At 39.3% G+C, this 18,386-nt stretch overlaps 1 protein-coding gene and 1 long non-coding RNA gene across 2 annotated transcripts; one reads left to right on the top strand and one right to left on the bottom strand.

Moving 5' to 3' along the window:
- Positions 1-1,243: 1,243 nt before the first annotated feature.
- Positions 1,244-3,370, top strand: rassf10b (Ras association domain family member 10b). The gene has a single exon (XM_051379216.1). It carries the CDS (start codon positions 1,716-1,718, stop codon positions 3,051-3,053), a length of 1,338 nt encoding a protein of 445 aa, XP_051235176.1. The 5' UTR covers positions 1,244-1,715; the 3' UTR covers positions 3,054-3,370.
- An 820-nt stretch (positions 3,371-4,190) lies between these two features.
- LOC127351614 (uncharacterized) lies at positions 4,191-13,581 on the bottom strand. Its single transcript, XR_007880921.1, has 2 exons — positions 13,476-13,581; positions 4,191-4,949 (listed from the first exon to the last, which is right to left on the bottom strand). It is a non-coding gene; the product is annotated as an uncharacterized LOC127351614 (long non-coding RNA).
- Between the last annotated feature and the right edge of the window lie 4,805 nt (positions 13,582-18,386).

Here is an 18,386-nt window from a genome sequence, read left to right as displayed (position 1 = left end):
CAGCAACACTGACAACCCAACAAAACTTGAGGTAAAGTCTGTTTATCAGGTGTGTTTTTATGAACAGAGGTGAGCAGCAGTTTGCTTTCTTGCTTTGCAATCAAAGCACATGAGGTCAAGACCAAGTCTGAAATCTGAAAGAAGTCAATGAAACGAAACAGATAATCAACTAAAATCTAACAGGGTCAGCATTTTAAAAAGACACTTGCTTTTAAGTATCAAGGACAGACCAATCAAAGCAGCGCTGTTTCAGCTGAGACATTAACATTCAATTAGTCTTAGCACAATGTTTCTGACCCCACAGCTATCATCACCAACAACTTTTAAATCTCTCTCCATTTCTGCACCTGATCTGTGCCCACTCACTCATATCAACCAAAGCAAGCTGACCCTGGATATTCAGATCACTGAACACAAAAGTGTAATTCAACAAAAGGAGAGGTCAACACTGCTCCACTCAGACTTCTGAATGTGCCGGATTGTATCTTTGTGTCTCTGCCACGCAGCCTTGATGACTGCAGGGAGTGTGAAGTACTGTCGCTGTCTGCGCTGTCTGAATTCATCTAATGGCTATTCATTGTTTGGAAGTGCTGATATTTTACACTGGCACAAACCAGTAGCTGCATTGGATAAAAAGGTTCAGGGTTCACACAATCTGAGCTTAAAAATCAGAGAAACAGCTGCATAATCTGTTGTTCAGATGCTTAAATCTTAAGAGCCCCATAAGGCAAATCAAACACTATCATGCCATGTCCTCCTCTTGAGAATCAACTGTCAATTCATTATTTTGTTTCTTATTTTATGGTATTTTATTGTACTGTGTTCAGTGTACTTTTAACTTGCTGGATTTTAGTTTTAGTTTTTCATTCGTAAATCACTTTATAACATGAAATGAGCCATATAAATAAAGTTTATTATTTACATTATTATAACGGTAGCAACAGCTCTGTACCGTCTAACATTTGTTGTTTGTGGCAAATAAACAAAACTGCACAAAAAGTCTACAATAAATTTTAACAAGATATTTCTCTCAGGTTTTGGTCGACCCAATGAGTTAAAACACCTGTAAACTAAATAATAACAACAATAATAAAATCACTTTAATGCATTATAAAAGAATGCTTATAGTTAAATTTCACTTATCTCCGACTGCCACTGCAGGAAATGTTATTCTTATTATTTTCTTTAATGTTTTTCATAATTCTGTCTTGTATTAGTTTATAATAATTAAATTTAAGTGAAAACATCATTTTAATAATAAATATTTCTGATGTTTTAAACACTGAAGTGTTGAAACAGTGTGGCAATCATAAGACATTTACTACACAACCCATTCACATTTCATCAGAGTGTAGTGGACATGGTGACAGCAACATGCCACAGAGAACAGCAGCTAGTGGCTCATCTCCACAGAAAATCACACATCACAATATGAAGTCCTCTGTACTGACAAGTTCCTTCTGGCAGTCATGTGATCACAGCAGGCTCGTGAGGGCGCAACAAAGTGTGACTTGTCCTCGGGAAAGTGCACAGAGCGACAGGTCCACCTCCTGCAACTTCTCAGATGCGTCTGGGACGCAGCGCGCATGCACACATTGGAAATGAGTATGGACACAGCTGCGCTTTTCTCCAAGACATGCGGATTTAAATCTATTTTAAGAATGCCTTCTTTCTGACTTTTATGTAAGAGAAGTACAGTTTAGCGGACCTTCACGATGGAGTCGGAGGAGGGTAAGATATCAGTGTGGGTCTGCCGAGAGGAAAAGCTCATCTACGGCTTGTCAAAGCGCACAACCTGCGCTGATGTTGTCAAAGTGCTTCTGGAAGAACCAAACTCACAGCACGGCCTCTCCACGGCTTCACCTTCTGGATGCCCACAGTCTTACTGTGTCGTGGAGAAATGGAGAGGTTTCGAAAGGATTTTACCGAACAAAACCAAGATTTTACGACTTTGGGTCGCGTGGGGAGAGGAGCAGAGGAACGTGAAGTTTGTGTTGGTGAAAAGTGAGGCGTCTTTGGCGAACCACGGACCCCGGAGCGCAGAGGCGCGTGTGGTGCTCAGCAAACACAGCCCCTGTGTTACCAAGGGGACAGCGCGGTCTCCCGTGAGTGGCATCTCACCTGAGAAACAGCGTCGGATTGTGAGGAAAGCTTTCAGAAAGTTAGAGAAGCTCAATAATAAGAAGAGGGCGCACAGAGACGCGTCCTCTGCGGAAAAGATGGAAACTTTGGCTCATCTTGTGATTTCTCAAGATCACACAATCCGCCAGCAGATTCAGAGGATTACAGAGCTGGACGCAGAGATCGAAAGGTGCGAGGCAAAGGTGCATTCTGACAGAATGAAAAGACACGGGGTTAATTATGTGCAGGACACTTATTTAGTCGATGCTGCTGCAGCCTGCAGCCGAGAGGGAGACAAACTGTGTTCAGCTGAGACTCTCGCCAAGTTTGAAGAGTATGTCCGGCAGTGTGAGGAGGTGGTGAGACTACAAGAGGAGCTGTGGGAGCAGGAAGCCCTTACAGACATCCTCGTGATGCAGGTGCAGGAGGAGCTGAACCACCGCTGGATGCAGCGGAGGACAGAGGAGCTGCGGAGCAAAGACACGGAGCCCGGCGATGGCGCATCGGCCCTCAACACCGAGGCAGACGCATCAGAAAACGAGCTGCTTTTGGAAAGAGAGAGGATCAGAACACAGTTAGATGCGAGTTTATACATCGGCCTGCGCCTCAACACGGATTTAGAAGCTATTAGGAGCGATTTAGAGCTGACCCAGGAGATTTGTGGGGCGAGGGAGAAGGAAATGAGGGATTTGCTTGAGAAAGTGAACACTTTGGGCATAGAGGAAGGGGCGGCCAGCGAGGAGACATGTAGCTACGGGACAGATGATAAGACAGGGATGATGAGCACTTTGGAGAGGAAGATCGAGTGGGTGGAGCAGGCCAGGGGTCTGTCAAAAACTCAGTGTGTGAACGACGACGACTCAGACACCGGCTTAAGTTCTCTGCACAGCCAGGACTCAGACAGCCACCCTGTGTGGGAGTCACTGGTTTAAGGTTTTTTCCAAGAAGGACACTCATCTGACTGTTAATCATTTTTTAAACTCATAAACGAATGAACTTGTCTCAGGGATCATAAAGACTCTGAAACAAACAAAAATTCACTATATTTCTACATGGATGATAGTGAGTTTAAACTGGATTTACATTTGTATGGCACCACGATAATCCCCATAAATTACTATATTTTTATAAAAACCCTTTTATAAAACTAGTTAAAAAGGGAATATGATACTTATTATTGGGGTAATAATCTCACCAAGAAAGTTGTTTTGACAAACAAACACAAATAAAGGCTGTTTTTGAAGCTTGAGTTCATTTGTTCCTCTTTACAACAACCCCAAACCTGATGTAAAAAAACCCTGAAACGTACTGCAGGTGCAAGTTAAGAGATGACATGAGATGAATGTATGAAATATGCCAAATTCACTCTGTGATATACAGCAAACAGATGATTTCCACAATCCCTGCCATGCCAGTACACACCTCAGATAGCAGCCAAGCACAAAGTCAAAGGTCTCTGGGATTATTCTGTGAGTAACATCTCAGCTTTCACTGTGACCCAGACACTGAGCGATAAAGAAAACCTCTTTGCTGTGAATCATGAAGTCATAATAATATCTGAAGTCAAAATAGAGGATAAGAAGTGACGTTTTATACACAGACACAGACTATGAGGGCTTTATTCCCCCAGATGATTATATTCCTTAATGCAGGAGGAGTACTGTTGAACATCAGGGTATTTCATATGAGTCATTCAGAGTTTTGGGACAGCAGCCTCCACATTGTATCTGCCAGCTACTGAAGAAAAACAAGGTTTCACCCTTAATTTCCCCCAAATGAAAACAGAACACAGTAAAGGCCAGTTTAAGTCTTTGACGTCGTCTGAATCCCTGCACAGTCCGTCTGCCACAGTTTGACAACAGGAAGGCGCAGATTTGCTGGTGGGGTAAAAACAAAATCTTCAAATCCACAAAGCATCAGGAACAACTCTTATGTAAAGACAATTTTCATGCCAGCTTAGCAATTATTTGTTTGGAGGTTTTGGTCAGACCTCTTTATTACTTAATAATCATTTTATTGAGATTACTTTCCATTTAATTACACACAGTCATGCAATCTGCAGACTGTAATTCTTTAAGTAAAGCTTTATTTATACAACACAATCCAGTTACAAAGTGCTTCACAAACAAAAATATAAACACGCACATACATACACGTATACATCCATATAGATATCTACACACATACATACATTTAGATATATACATACACATACATACGGAATCATACACATACATAAAAAACAAAACATAAAAACTAACATAAGATAAAATAAAATGTCACCCTATTGATCCCCAGTAGGGGAAATTCAAATTCGGCACATGGGGATATGTAGTGCAAAGAGCAGAAAAGGATAAAAATAAAATAAAATAAAATAAAAAATATACAATAAAGCAATAATCTACATGTGCAATGTTTCAAGGTATTGTGCATAAAAAAGAAAGTTGTTCTTGACAGGTAGTCTCAGTGGAAGTGGGAAGTACTGCATGCGGTGGCGTTGTGGAGTCAGATGTCTGATGGCACAAATGAGCCTCCCAAGGGCTTTGATGCACAGGGCTGGATTAGTGACTGGAAGTGCTCCTGAGAAGTTCTTGGATGTTCTTCAAAGAACTTCTGTAGGTGGCACGTTCGTAAGTTGAAGCAAACGTCAGAGGTGTAGAGGGTGAACAGAAATGGTGACAGTATCGTTGCATCACAGAGCGCTCCTCTGCCAGCCAGAGAGGCCAATGTCGAAAGAGCTGGAGAAGTCAGAGATGATCCTCACAGAGCTCACGGTGGGTCCAGGCAGTCGTTGGCCTGAGGTGCTGCAGAACCAGTCTTTCAAAGGTCTTCATGACATGCGTTGAACATATGATTAAATAAACAAGAGGAAAAGAATAAGTTAAAAAAGAGATACAACAAACATAAGTAAATAAGCACAGGAAAGGAGATATACTGTATAAAAAATAAAAAAAGCAGGCGGATGGATAAAAGGCCAAGATTTTAGGAGCAGAGTGGTCCTCGGGACAGGAAGCCAATGGAGCAATACGAGAACTGGGGTGATGTTTGACCGACTGCTGGTTCTGGTTAAAAGTCTGGTGGCTGCATTTTGGACTAAGTGAACGATTTAAAGAAGCTTGACTGAGGCACGTGTAGACGGAATTAGAGTAATCTAGACAGGGTAATTGAAGGTGTGAATTAATAGTTTGAGATCTCTGGAAGACAAGCAGCATCTGACTTTTGCAATATGTCATAGCTGAAGAACACAGGACTGGAAGTTTTGTAATATCAAAAGTCATATACTGCTCAAAGATGATACCAAGATTCTTAGCGGTAGGTTTGATATTTGTGCGTAATGGTCCAATGAACTTTGAAAGCAGTCATGGAGGGAGGATAATTCTGCGAGGTCAAGAAGAAGAATGTCTACTTTCCCTTCACTCCGTCTCAGCCCTGACATCCAATGAGCTGTGTCACATAATATCTGTGGTATACTTGAAGATCTGTTGATATGTCACATCACTGATAAACTATGTTTTCTGCTAGATTAAAGATTCTGCCAAGAATAACAAATCTCAAGATGCTGCTAACCAATCAATACCTTTACCCTGCAACGACATTGATAACTACGGATGCACCAATCATCTATGCCAGATTAGTATTGGAGCTGATACTGGCCTAAGACTGATCCACATTAAATATAGTTTGTTTGAGTACTTGAATACTTTGTTTCAATGTCATAAAAATCTGTATTCATTCAGTCACAGTGGGCCTCCAAGTCAATGCTCAGTGCCACAGCGACCCCTGGTACTTTACATAAAAGTGATTCAGATGAGTTCCACACAGTGTAGCATATTGTGGATTTTAAATGTGGTAGAAAGAGAGCGCTGCTTAGTTAAAGTATCGATATTGGAGGAGAAAAACTTGCCAAAAAAGCGTGCCTCCAATAACTGTCAATGTTGTCTGGTCTGCTCTTACTGTGTACTAAAGCTTTTTCCAGAAACTGGTTAATTCTAGGTAATTGTAAATTAGGTAATCAGAGACCTACATATATTGTCAAAAATGTTTATTCAGTTTTCAGCTTTGTAGCGTGAAACATGGCAGATTTGTTTTACTGTGGCCTATATACAAATCCTGAGTTTAATTTGTAGCCCTGAAACATCATCCAAGGCCTTTCACATAAACAGAAATGCTCTGTATATATGCAGTGTGGTACAGTAAAGTACAGTACGTGACATCCCTGCTGTCCTCTGCAGCCACTAAAAAACACCTTCAATCTAGGGCGAGGACAGAAAATATAGTAGGTTATTTACTGCCAGGCTCAACACTAGAGAATAAAAAAAATAAAAAATAAAAACAGCATTATAAAGAGTGTTAAGGGGCCTCCTTTGATAAACCCGTCAGTGTGCTGCTTTATTACTGAACACAGTGATACACAAGACAACCCAAAAGTATACATTACAACCTGTGTCCCAGGAGTTGCATACTTACTTGATAGGGGTATTGAATTATTCAAAACCACAGGAAGAATAAAAGATGAGCAAAGTGGTTTCTCAGCATATACAGTGACTGTGTGACACAGCAGCAAAGAAAATGTTACATAACTCTCATTAATGTGTGAATATTGGAGGATTATTTGGGGTAAAGCCTGTGTTCCCAGTGTACTATGTTACACAGATGTGAGTTTGCATTGTTTAGTATCACAATGATATTTTCACTCCTGTACTCAGTCTTTATGTTTGTCATTTCAAAATTATTGATATGCAGCTTCTTATAATCACTATAATGTGAAGTAATCCAGACATTTGTTTCAAGCTTCTATTCAAATTATTAGCAAAACAAAAAACAAAGCATTAGATGCACAGTTTCAAAGTTTAAACAATGACGCAGACACACAGCTGGGAACGAAACGTGAGTCTTATGCATTAAAAAAAAGCTGTAACTCTTGATATTAACAGATGTTTGTTATTACAGTACAATATTCTGATTTGCTTCAAAACATTTTACAGTTTCTTTCTCAGAGTACGGACTGAATCAGTGCCTTTAAATCCGAATGTTAAAATATGAACATATTTAATTGAATGTGCTTTTTTGCCTTCAAATCTTTGTTTTACAATGTTTGATGTCCCAACACTGCGCCATTGATAAATCAGCTGCAGAAAGAGACATCAGCTGTTATAACAGTTTTCACACTTTTATGTGTTAAACAATGGGTGAGAGGGAGAATTGTGTCCACGAGATCAAAATGGCAGCCAACGTCTTCTCTAAATTGACTTCAGTTTTAATGCATTTAAAAGGAGAATTATTGTTTTTTATTTTATCATTGCATGCCTTTCAAATATAAAAGACGCAACAGATAAGCGAGGGAGACTACTTTAAACTACCCTGTACTTTTTCACTTTCACTTGAGTTGAATCAGTACTTCTACTTACTGCAGTCTTTTTAAGAATATGTGTACTTTTGCAAGTTTGTGATGGTGCAAAACGATAGTGAGGGCAAGCTCTTCGTATGTTATTCCAGCTACAAGGTACTGAAATACCATGACAGTCCAGATGGATAAACTTCGTCAAGGAACTGGAACCATGTTAGGTTTTTTGTGATTAAGGGACAATTTTAAGCGCTTGCAGTGCAGCAGAAAGCTGCTTAGCGAAAGTGCTCCAGGCTGCTCATGTTGTGTCTACATCTGCTGATTTCCAGTGGCTGTGATGTGTCTGTTGTTGTTTTTGTCTTGCTTTGCAGCTGAGGTCTTGGAGAGAGCTTTCTTTAAGAAGGGGACAGAAAGGGAAATGGTCTGAGTGCAGACAAGATGTGTCTTACATGACGCAGACTGAGGGTGGTGAGTTTCGGCAAATCCATAAATCACTTTGATTCAGGATCCTCATGAACATGTCATGATTTTTTCCATTATCGATTTATCGTTCAATGTACAAAATGTGACCAAAAAAACCCTCAGTATATTCAGTATACAATGATGAGCAAATTCTCACAATGGAAGAAGGAAAATAGTGTAGGAATGCTTTTTTTCTTGAAAAATGACTATTTGAATATTGATTTATTTATCAAATACTAATTGACTCATCATTCCAGCTCTATTATAGAAATATTCTAGGTTCCTCTCAGTGAAAGGAAGTTTCACGTCACATTTGGTTGTGAATTATTGCATTCACAGATGTTATCCATAACACGCAGGCTAAACGTACTGCTGTGTTAATCTACTGCCAGAACAGCAGGTGTGACCTACAGAAACCAACTGCTCCTCACAGCTGGAATTACATTATTACCTCCAAAGCGAGACAAATCTCTCCATTCTGTCAGCAGCTTGGAACCACCTACTGTCAAAAGTTTTTTTTCGCTCTTCAGATCAAACAATGGTAAATCTTAACTTTGAAATTTCTTTTGTGTCTGTTCTTGAAAAGTGACAAACTGTGTCAAGAAATTACTTAAGTAAAAGAACATAATAATTTCAATAACCTAGTTATTTCAAAGCTGCCAGATTGCCCTTTAATTATATTTATTGTTGTTTTTGCCACCAAGATACAGAGTAGCATAGAAATAACTCTTGTTAACTTGTTAATACTTGCAGTGACTGTCGTTGCAACAGTATGAGATTTTTACAAAGTATCCTGGTTTCAGGGTATAACGCCACCGCCACAACCGCACCTGAAGTCACATCATGATGTCATGTTCAGTATTTGTTTTTTTTAAGACTGAAAAGCACCTGGGAGCAGCTAGGCTGAAGAGACTCGACCCAGAAAAAGACTAAAACAACAAAAGTGGATCCGACCCCACCAACTTCCCGTTGTACAAAAGCATGGACAAATTCGTCACTTTAGCCAATGTCACACAGCTGTTCCGTTTAAATGCATTAGCACATGTAAATACCAGACCATATTAGATCAAATCCCATGGAAACCCAAAATCTTCTATCAGAATGGAGAAAAAAAAGTGTGCACATAACCGCAGCTAGTGATAAGGCCTGAAACTCAAAATGGTCCTCACAAAGATAGACGAACAAGAACACACACGTACAAGCCACCTTAAGTGTCTTTGTTATTTGAATTTAGGACAGCATCATTGTCAAACAAGGGGAAGTACTGTATTACACACCCTGTGAATGGCAGCCTTCCTGCTCTTGACACACACAGCAGCACTCTCCTCTGTGCTCCTCTCTCTCATGTGGCACTCTTTTCATTTGCCACTTTGTTACACCGGAACATAAATTAGCCTGACCTGAAAAAACTCTTGATCTCAAATGCGACAAGTGACTGTAATACTATGTACAGTATTCTCAGAGGAAAGCATGAGCACATTCCTTGTGTTTTGTTTCAGAGGTGAAGTCTGTGTGGAATGTTTCCCACATCGCTGAATGGGGTTGCATAAATGTCAAGTTTTGATTATGTTTGAGTGTCCCCAGAACTCTGGAGCCACTTGAGAGGAAATTCAGGAATCTGAAGTGTCCTTCTCTAAAGCTTTTTGCTGAGCTGGCCTAATTAAAGAGACAAAAAAGGTTTTGAGAAATGTCATTCATAAGTTTTAACATTTTTCTCTCTGGTATGAGCTTCTTGTCTCTGTTACTATGAAAGTATTTCCAAGTCTTTTATTACAACTTCCTGGCATGTACGTAAGCATGCACAACTCACATCGCTGTGCACGCTAACAAAAACATGCCAGGCCCCAACAAAGAGGATGTCTCAGTCTTTGTTCTGAGGTCATCAAAGAGTTCAGAGGTCATGTTATCAGAGGTTAAAGTTACTGAAGCATCGCTGCCATCTGACTCTCTCTGCTGAGGGGGTCGTGAAGGTGAGCAGTAGGGCAGTGGGAGTCGAAGGAAGCACACTTTAAGCAGCAGGACTCCCCAACTCTGGCTCTTCATGGACAGAGCAGAGGGTTGCATATGGTGGTAGCAGAGGTCTCTGGGCAGCCACTAAATCATTATGTCACCTTAGTTAATTCTGTGAGCTGTGAGACTCTTTCCAAGGACATCCTGACATCAGAAGACCCTTTCACTTGTCAGCTGGTGGTGTGTTTACATAAATGCTGATACTTCAGTTCTAACCTGATTAGGGCAACTCTGAATACTGCACGTCTTGGAAATATCTCCATTAGTTATCTTGGCAGCGGGTAAAAATTAAAAGGAAGCATTGTGCGATACCTGGATTACTGGTCAGCATTACTAGAAATAACTCAGAATTTCTTAATGCAGCCAGATGCAAAGCTGTGTTTCTATGCAAAAAACAATGACACAGCTCGCGAAGGTGGGATAATGAGAGCGAAAATACTCTTCTTAATGTTGCCTTAAAAAATTATTTATCGGCACACCATGTATATTAGACTACTGCCTATTTGTGTTCCTGAAAATGATGTAAAAGTTAAGACTCAAACTATGAAGGGGAAAATGGGCCAATGTCAACCATTCAGTATAACCAGTTCAATACCGTCTGGGAATCTTCACGGCATGTCTCTCTCTCCCTGGTTTTCTCTACTGTAAAAAAAGGAAGCCTGTAAATTCATCAATGGGGAAAGCATTCTCTTATTCTGTGGCACTGAGAGTTAATGCCTATGCGCTAACATGCAAAATTTAAAAGATGGGGTCAGTCTCATTGCCAGGTCGCCAAATACCGACTCTTTCGGGTTACAGTAAATGGGAAACAAAGTGGCTCAGGGTAACCCACACAATACGATAGTATTCAGACTCACCAAGACAAAGTGTTGGTATTTAACGGCCTGGGAATAACTCTCAGCAATTAATTATTATTATTATTATTAATTATTAAGATGAAATATAGTAATTTGTAAATTGGATATTTTGTATTTACTGTCATTTATACTTTTCTTGTAAACATTTGTATCTATTAAGGGTAAATAATGTATTTTGTGTTCTTAAAAGATGATTATGGTAAAGTCACCTGGCTAACTGATGTATTATATAGGCAAAACAACCTCAAGCGTTACGCTGATGAAGGGACAAAATTCAACAGTATATCCACAGCAATAAACACATAGACTGTAAAAGACATTTTGAGTCTAATTTAAACAATTTAATGTCTAATATATTACCTTGTCAATTAATTACACTGAAATGTATTATTTTCCTGTTGTCAAAGCAAATTCCTTGCATGTCAAGAAAATACATTTTAATGGCACAACCTGCCAGCGTTCTCTAATCCCTGGAATGTGTCACTTTGTGTTCCTGGGAGCCTTTGTTCGGCCTCAGAGTGATCTGCCATGAAGTCACTAATGAAGGTATTGACTTGAAAGCCAGGACTTCAATCCCGGCACTGAGGTGTGAGCCACTCAGAGAGCACTTGGCCTGCTGCTAACAGACTGGGGCTGCCAGTGTACGCTCATTAGACCTCATTGTCCCAGTGGCAGGTGTGTTAATCCTGTAAGGCTGGGTGCTGACCCCAGGACCTCGCCTGTGGGATACTGTACAACCTCTTTTCGAACATCTCAAGGCCTGTCACCTCCCGTAGGAGCAGACGTAGCCCAGATCTGTCACCAACAGGCTCATTACCCTCCAATAACCTTCTTGAGAGGAACTAAATCACAACTAGTGGTGTGACAGAGAGTGTAGGACAATATTATTCTATTCTTTGTTTACCAAACATCATAAAGCCATATTATAACTGGTGGACATCTAACTGCAATCTGAATAAGCCATGCAAAGTCATTTATACAGAATAAGCTGTTTTTGCTATATTTCACCTTTGTGAAAATCCCTTGAGGCAGATAAATCAAGAAGTCATCATAGTCATCCCACAGTCATCTCTCCAAACACACCAATGATACTAATTAAGGCTTTGTTCCATTCACGTAAAACGTCAACGAGTCAGGGTGCTGTTATAAGCTGTTTGCACATGACGTTACGTATGTATATATGCAGGGCAGGAAGTATTTTTCAACTTTGGAAGCACTATCAAAAATGCTTGTTTTGATGCCTGATTGGCATCATCAATATGACTGCTGTGAAAAGATCTATACTACAAATAATGTGTTGCTTCTAGATGAGAGGCCATGTTTCTACAAGTGAGATGACAGAGGAGAACTCCAGGTTCCCAATATAATAAGTTGGTTGTGCCTGAAACCACTACCTTGCCCACTAAACTCTATTTAGACACTAAACAGTTAACTCAATAGTGACCAGTAAAATTAGATTTTGGACACTTTCTGATCATCATTTTGCGTCACCATGCCATGGACGCTGCTTTTTCCGTCCATTGTGGATTTCTTTTTAGGGCACTATTTAGTGGGTACTTTTTGACATTCAGAATTCAGACACTCAGTTAATATAGTGCACAAGATGTGGAGTCAGTTGAAAGTTGTGTCGCTAGTAGCAAACGTTAGAGGGAAGGTCACAGTAATTTTTTTTTTTAGGCTTTTTGCAAACAGCCACTGATTGTTGACCTCCTTCACAGTTTGTGAAAAACAGCAATTAGTTGGGGACCGACATCTCTTGACCAAAGTTATGGTGATTACCATTTTAATAGAAAAAAATACTGTATAGTCTGAACCTAACTCTTTATCATTTTGCCCTTATGGATTTTATATTTATGTTTACTAGATTATTTATGGCTTAATGTTGATCTTTCACTGGTAATACTTTGCTTTTGACATGAAACACAATGTAACCAATTTGTCAGATGGTGAAGTGCTGTTTATTTTCTGTCTAACCTTTGCACAACTTGGATAATGGATATTTAAGTGAACAATTATACATTTACCTCAAACCTATCTTGAGAATCAACCTGAAGGTTAAAAAGGGTAAAAATGGCACTCTTATCTAGAGAACAGTGTCTGTTCCTGACTTAAATACATGTCAATTATGGCAGATTCAAATGGAGATTTCAAGTTTCCACAGTAGAAAACCACTTATCTAGTCACTTATCAGGACTGAAGTACATTGTAAGTTAACAGACATAATCCAAGGTATTCAGTAGTGCATTTCTTTGGTGATTTGCAGGCCAAAAGACATTTATACATTTAGGTTACAGTTTTTCTCCATTGGTTGGATGCTGTGTTAGAAATCGGTGGTCCTATTTGCAATCATGCTCAAAACTGTGTTTCATTCTCAAAACTTGTCAGACTATCAGAAATAAATTAGACATTTCGATGCATCACTACATTTGCAGTGTTAGACCACGGTTGGCAAAGCATCTAAACAATGGCGAAAAAGCAACATAAAGGAAAGTACTTTTAGCATAACATGTCATCACAAAGTCTTGTGAAGTCTCTTCCTGAAGGGACCATGACTGTCCGTGCAAAATGTATTTTCAATCCAACCAACAGTTGTCGAGATATTTTAGTCTGGACCAACCAACCAGTACTGACTTTGCTAGAGCCATGCAGCTAACACATAAAGCAACGTCAACAAAAAGAACCTGGAAAGGCAGAGAAGTCTGCTTGGTCGGGAGGATTCTTGTTACACTCCCTTTCGGCCAAACTTGTCTCTGCTGATTTCATGGTTCCTTGACTGGCCTTTGGAGAATTGAGAGGAATGTGACACCACATTACATCTTACAAGTGTCCAGCAGCTTCAGATAGGCAAAAGGCACCACACCCATAAGTGAAGAAAAGAGAGCCGTAAGTATATTACAGCTCTGCATGTTGTCTCAGTTATCTCCTCCAACAAGACACAGACATTCTCTTATCATGCATAACAGAGGATTTAATGGGTGTGCTTGGTGTATCAGTTACAGAGAAACTCATGAAGACGTCTGGGTGTTTCTGAAATTAACTGAATTATCTTCGTCTCCATAAAAGTGAATGGATTCTGCTCTAGGCAAAAATCACAAGATCTTTTCTCCAGAACAATTGCTGTAACTCCTCCTCCTTATCACCTAATGGGAAAGTTTGGTTTCACATACAATGGGAATGGATTGTGTTGCAGTACTTTTGTGGGTCACACCATTTCTCCTTTCGACACACACATACACACTGTGTCCGGTGGAGACTGAAATAGGATCAAAATTGCGAGGATGTAGCAAGTTTCTAATTGTGTTGCACCTGTTCAATGCAAGGGGTATTTAAAGGTCCAGTGTGTAGGATTTAGTGGCATCTAGTGGTGTAGTTGCACATAGCTACTCACTCATTTCACCCTCCCTTTCCAGCCACAAGGGAGAAACTACAGTGGCTGTGAAACGCACAAAAAAATGCTAATGGCCCTATCTAGAGCCAGTATTTGTCCCTTCAGGGCTACTGTAGACACAAGGCAACCTGCAGCATCTGTAGTTAAAAACATCTCATTCTAGGGTAATGAAAACATAACTATTCTTATTTTCAGGTGACTATACACTAATGAAAGTGTTGAGTATAATATATATATAGAATATATTTCCTCCTAAATATTGCAGAATCAGTTATTAACATACTATTTCATCCCAGGTAGGCTACATTTAACATTTTTAAACTGTTGTACACTGTTATTCAGGTTGTCAATACAAAAGATTTCACATCTGAGAAAAAGCTCGAAATATCTTTGGGCAAGATTTGACAAATACTCTATAACAACGAGGATGCAACAGAAATATTACATACAGTCCTAAATCTGCTAATGCAATCACTGAAAAACTATACCTCTTACAATACCTGTAATAAACCTTTTCACAGCAGACATTACTATATTTTGTACTGAGTATATAGTTTTATCTGATTGTTTTATAGTTTTTAAAGGTGCCTTGCTTCCTCTAGACAATGGAGAAATTAAATTTTTTCTATCGCTATTACAACAAACTACTACATTGTATAATGTCCTATATATATATCTTTGTTTTATCATTAAATGGTTTGTTTGGGTTTATGTAACATTACAGGGACATTGTTTATCATGTACACTCACTAAGCCCTCAGAGTTTAAGGTTGTCAATCAGCTCAGTCCATGTCAGCTCTATCGCTGCTTGTCTTATCTCCTGGTGCTCATCTTTGGCGTCACTCAGGGCAGAGCGCAGGGTTCATCCAGACACTAATCAGTGAATTCTCTCAGTAAAGATAATGCCAATTAACAGAGTGTACTGGAAAACTATATATATGGTCCAGCTGCTCTATTTGCTAAATTATAAATTAAGGTTTAAAAAAAAAAACATTACATTAATTATGATGATGTTAAAGTCTTAAAAATAACTATACAGAATTTAAGCACTGCTGAGAGGGTAAAAGCGCTCACACAGATATTAAAAGAGTGATTTCTTCTTCTTCTTCTTCTTCTTCTTCTTCGTCTTCTTCGTCTTCTTCGTCTTCTTCTTCTTCTTCCCCTGACTTACATGGTAATGGACTGAAGCTTTTTTTCTTGAGCTTTTTTCAATTTCTTTTGTGCTCCCTGCTGCAGCAAAGTAGTCGAAGAGGCAACAATTATTCTGCTGTGATTGGTGGTGCTCCACAGATGGTCTGGGCCTGAATAACAGGCATGTTAATTAGCATTTAGAAAGAGCTGACAGGAGCCCACAACAGAGTTCAGTCATACAGAAACACTCTTCATCTTTGGAGAGGAGCGCTGAAAGCTCTTTAACAGCAGTGGGGTGACACCTAAAATGTATATTGCATGTCTGGGAGGCTAGAGGCCTCTTGTTCATTATTACTGGGTATAATGAACACATGGGCACTTTTCTTAGCCGCCTCATAATGATGGAGCCGGGATGAATCGGTTGGGAAAATGGAGCTGCTGGTTGCTTATTAAGAAGATATACAAGACTTGTTAAACAGAAATACTGTAACTGTTGTAAGTTTACACAAAGAGGGTACGACCAATTATGCTGTCCCTCATATTTTGCTATGCAGTTTTAAAATTTAAATTAACAAGATACCCGCATGGCAGAAAATGCCTGGATTATTCATGTGTATCAATTCAATTTTACTGCTCATTACAGTTCACACGGTTTAATCTACACAACATTAACACGTACCTAGCTTGATTTATTTTGGCTTGTTATTCTCATAGATCATTCAATGCAACCTGACCAGCTTAATTGAAATGAGTGAGAGTGTAAACCATCACATTAAACACAGTAAACAATTGTGTTTTTCTTTCATTTTAACTGCACAGTGGGAGGAGGAGATGGTGCTGAATAGTATATTTATATTTGACTTACCAGCAGAATTAAAAACAGACACAGCTTGACACAGAGTGGCGATACCTGACCTTGAAAGGACACTTTTACAAGAATACATCGAGATCACAGCTCATCAGAAGGTCTGAATATGCCTGTTTTACAATTTCTTGATAACTGGTTGGTCCTTACAGTCTAAAATATGTTGTTTGGCATTGCCTTCAAAAAACATTTGCCCATTAGAAAAACAATGAATACTCAATTTGGTGAGAGTAAGGAGGGTGTTGTATGAGGCAAGGTCACCATGCATTGCCACACTAACAGCAGTACTGAACCCATCACAGTCCACATGCTAAAATAAACAAAGATTACAGTGCTCACTGCAACTTCACTACATAAAAAAACTCAGCCCCTCATTCATCTGAATGGGACTGCAGCACAGGTGCTGATGCAAACACATGCAAGCACACATTCCTTGTAGTGTGAGAGTGTTTTGGTGTCTGATAAGCCTTCAAACTCAGAAATGTATTCCTCAACTGGACTTCTAGGATTGTATTTCATCGTCCTACCTGTATCTCAAACAATACCCCGCCACCAACACAGTCCCTTAACGTTGTCTTAACGCAGGGCTGATTTCAGTCAGAATGCTCTCTAACTTATGTTTGCATAATGTATCATACAATCATACTTTTAATGCATCAAAGTACCTTGATGCATTACAAAAATACAAAATTTTACAACATGACGTCAATGTTTATACCTTAAAAAGCAAAATCATATTTTAAACCTTGTGTCAGTGGCCTGTAGAGTCCAGAAAATACACGGGGATATGGAAGAGATAGATGGAGCCTTGCTGTGGATAAGACTTCAAAGTGAAATTTTCTTTCAAAGACCTCTCCATCCTCCTCCCAACCACAACCATTTCCCATGTGAGTTGTATGCTGTTAGACAAAAATAGAGAAGCAAATCAGACCCACAAATATAATTTTATTCTACCTTTAGGACCCACACCAGCTACAGAACCACACTCATACAGCAGTTTGGCTTTCCCCTTTCAGGTCAGTGAGCAAATAACTCCAGAGATGATGCTGATCAAAGACACATCATCAAAGATCATATGTCCAGACTTTGAAGTGAGGACTCTATTTGCTCTCTGCTGAAATCTCACTCAACAGCCAAAATACACTGTGAATACAGAATAGCATCCAATTTCTCAGTTTTCCTCCTTATTCTTTGTCTGAATAAAAAGGACATATTGCGTATAGGATCACTTTTAGAAACACAAAAAAGAAAATCACAATAAAGCTTAAAATACTCAGGGACAAAATCTAAAGAAATGCTGCAAGACTGCTCCTCATTCACAAATAAATGTCTGCTCAGTGTGCAAATAAGGAATTTCTGCCAGATCAATATGTGCAGGCAGGAGAGCACTCTTGACACTCAAGTGCAATCCTCCCTAATACAATAAAAGGAGGGGCCCTTTCGAGGTGAAAAGGATTGTTGTCCTGGAAACCGGTCATCTGGTCCTCTGTGGGAACCCAAACATAAACTAGACTGGACTACAAAGATGCAAGATGAAAGGAAAAACTTATTCAAACTGTATTCATGGAGATCTTTCATAATATATATTGTAAGTGTACTGTAATATCAAATCTTTATGTGGGTCCAGAGGGTAAATTGTACAACATATTGAGAGAATAAGCAGTGTGGCAGTACTGGCACATTTAACTACAGGGAATAGGGCCAGCTGTTATTTTATGAGGGGCCAGTTGAACAAACTCCTTTTAGCAGATAGGTCACCTAAAGAAATAAAGTGTAGAGTAGGAAGAGGCATTTTACCAACAAAGCGGTCGCGGTGTATGACAAACATTGAACAGCAAAATTTAGAGAACAGATTTAGGTTTGCATCAAGAAGAAAAATATCATGTGTTGCTTATGTATCCTCTTGCAAACATAAGTCTGCAACTAACAATTATTTTGTTTGACTACTTGTCCAAACCTCGAAAATATTGACTTTAACTATTATGTATGACAAAGAATAGCAACAAATCCTCAAAACACTTGGAGCAGCAGTTGGAATGAGTAATGTTTTTTCTTGAAAAAATTTTAAAATAGTTGCTATGATAAATTTTCTGTCAGTCGCTTAATCATTTTAGCTCCATATACAGTGAGCCAACTGGGTACAGATGATTACTAGACACTAAAAACATCCACAGACAGAGACGTTAGCTATCATGCGATGTATGCGAT

This window comes from Dicentrarchus labrax, unplaced genomic scaffold (assembly GCF_905237075.1).
Source record: "Dicentrarchus labrax unplaced genomic scaffold, dlabrax2021, whole genome shotgun sequence".
Classification (NCBI taxonomy): domain Eukaryota; kingdom Metazoa; phylum Chordata; class Actinopteri; family Moronidae; genus Dicentrarchus; species Dicentrarchus labrax.
This window is presented reverse-complemented; position numbering and strand designations above follow the sequence as displayed.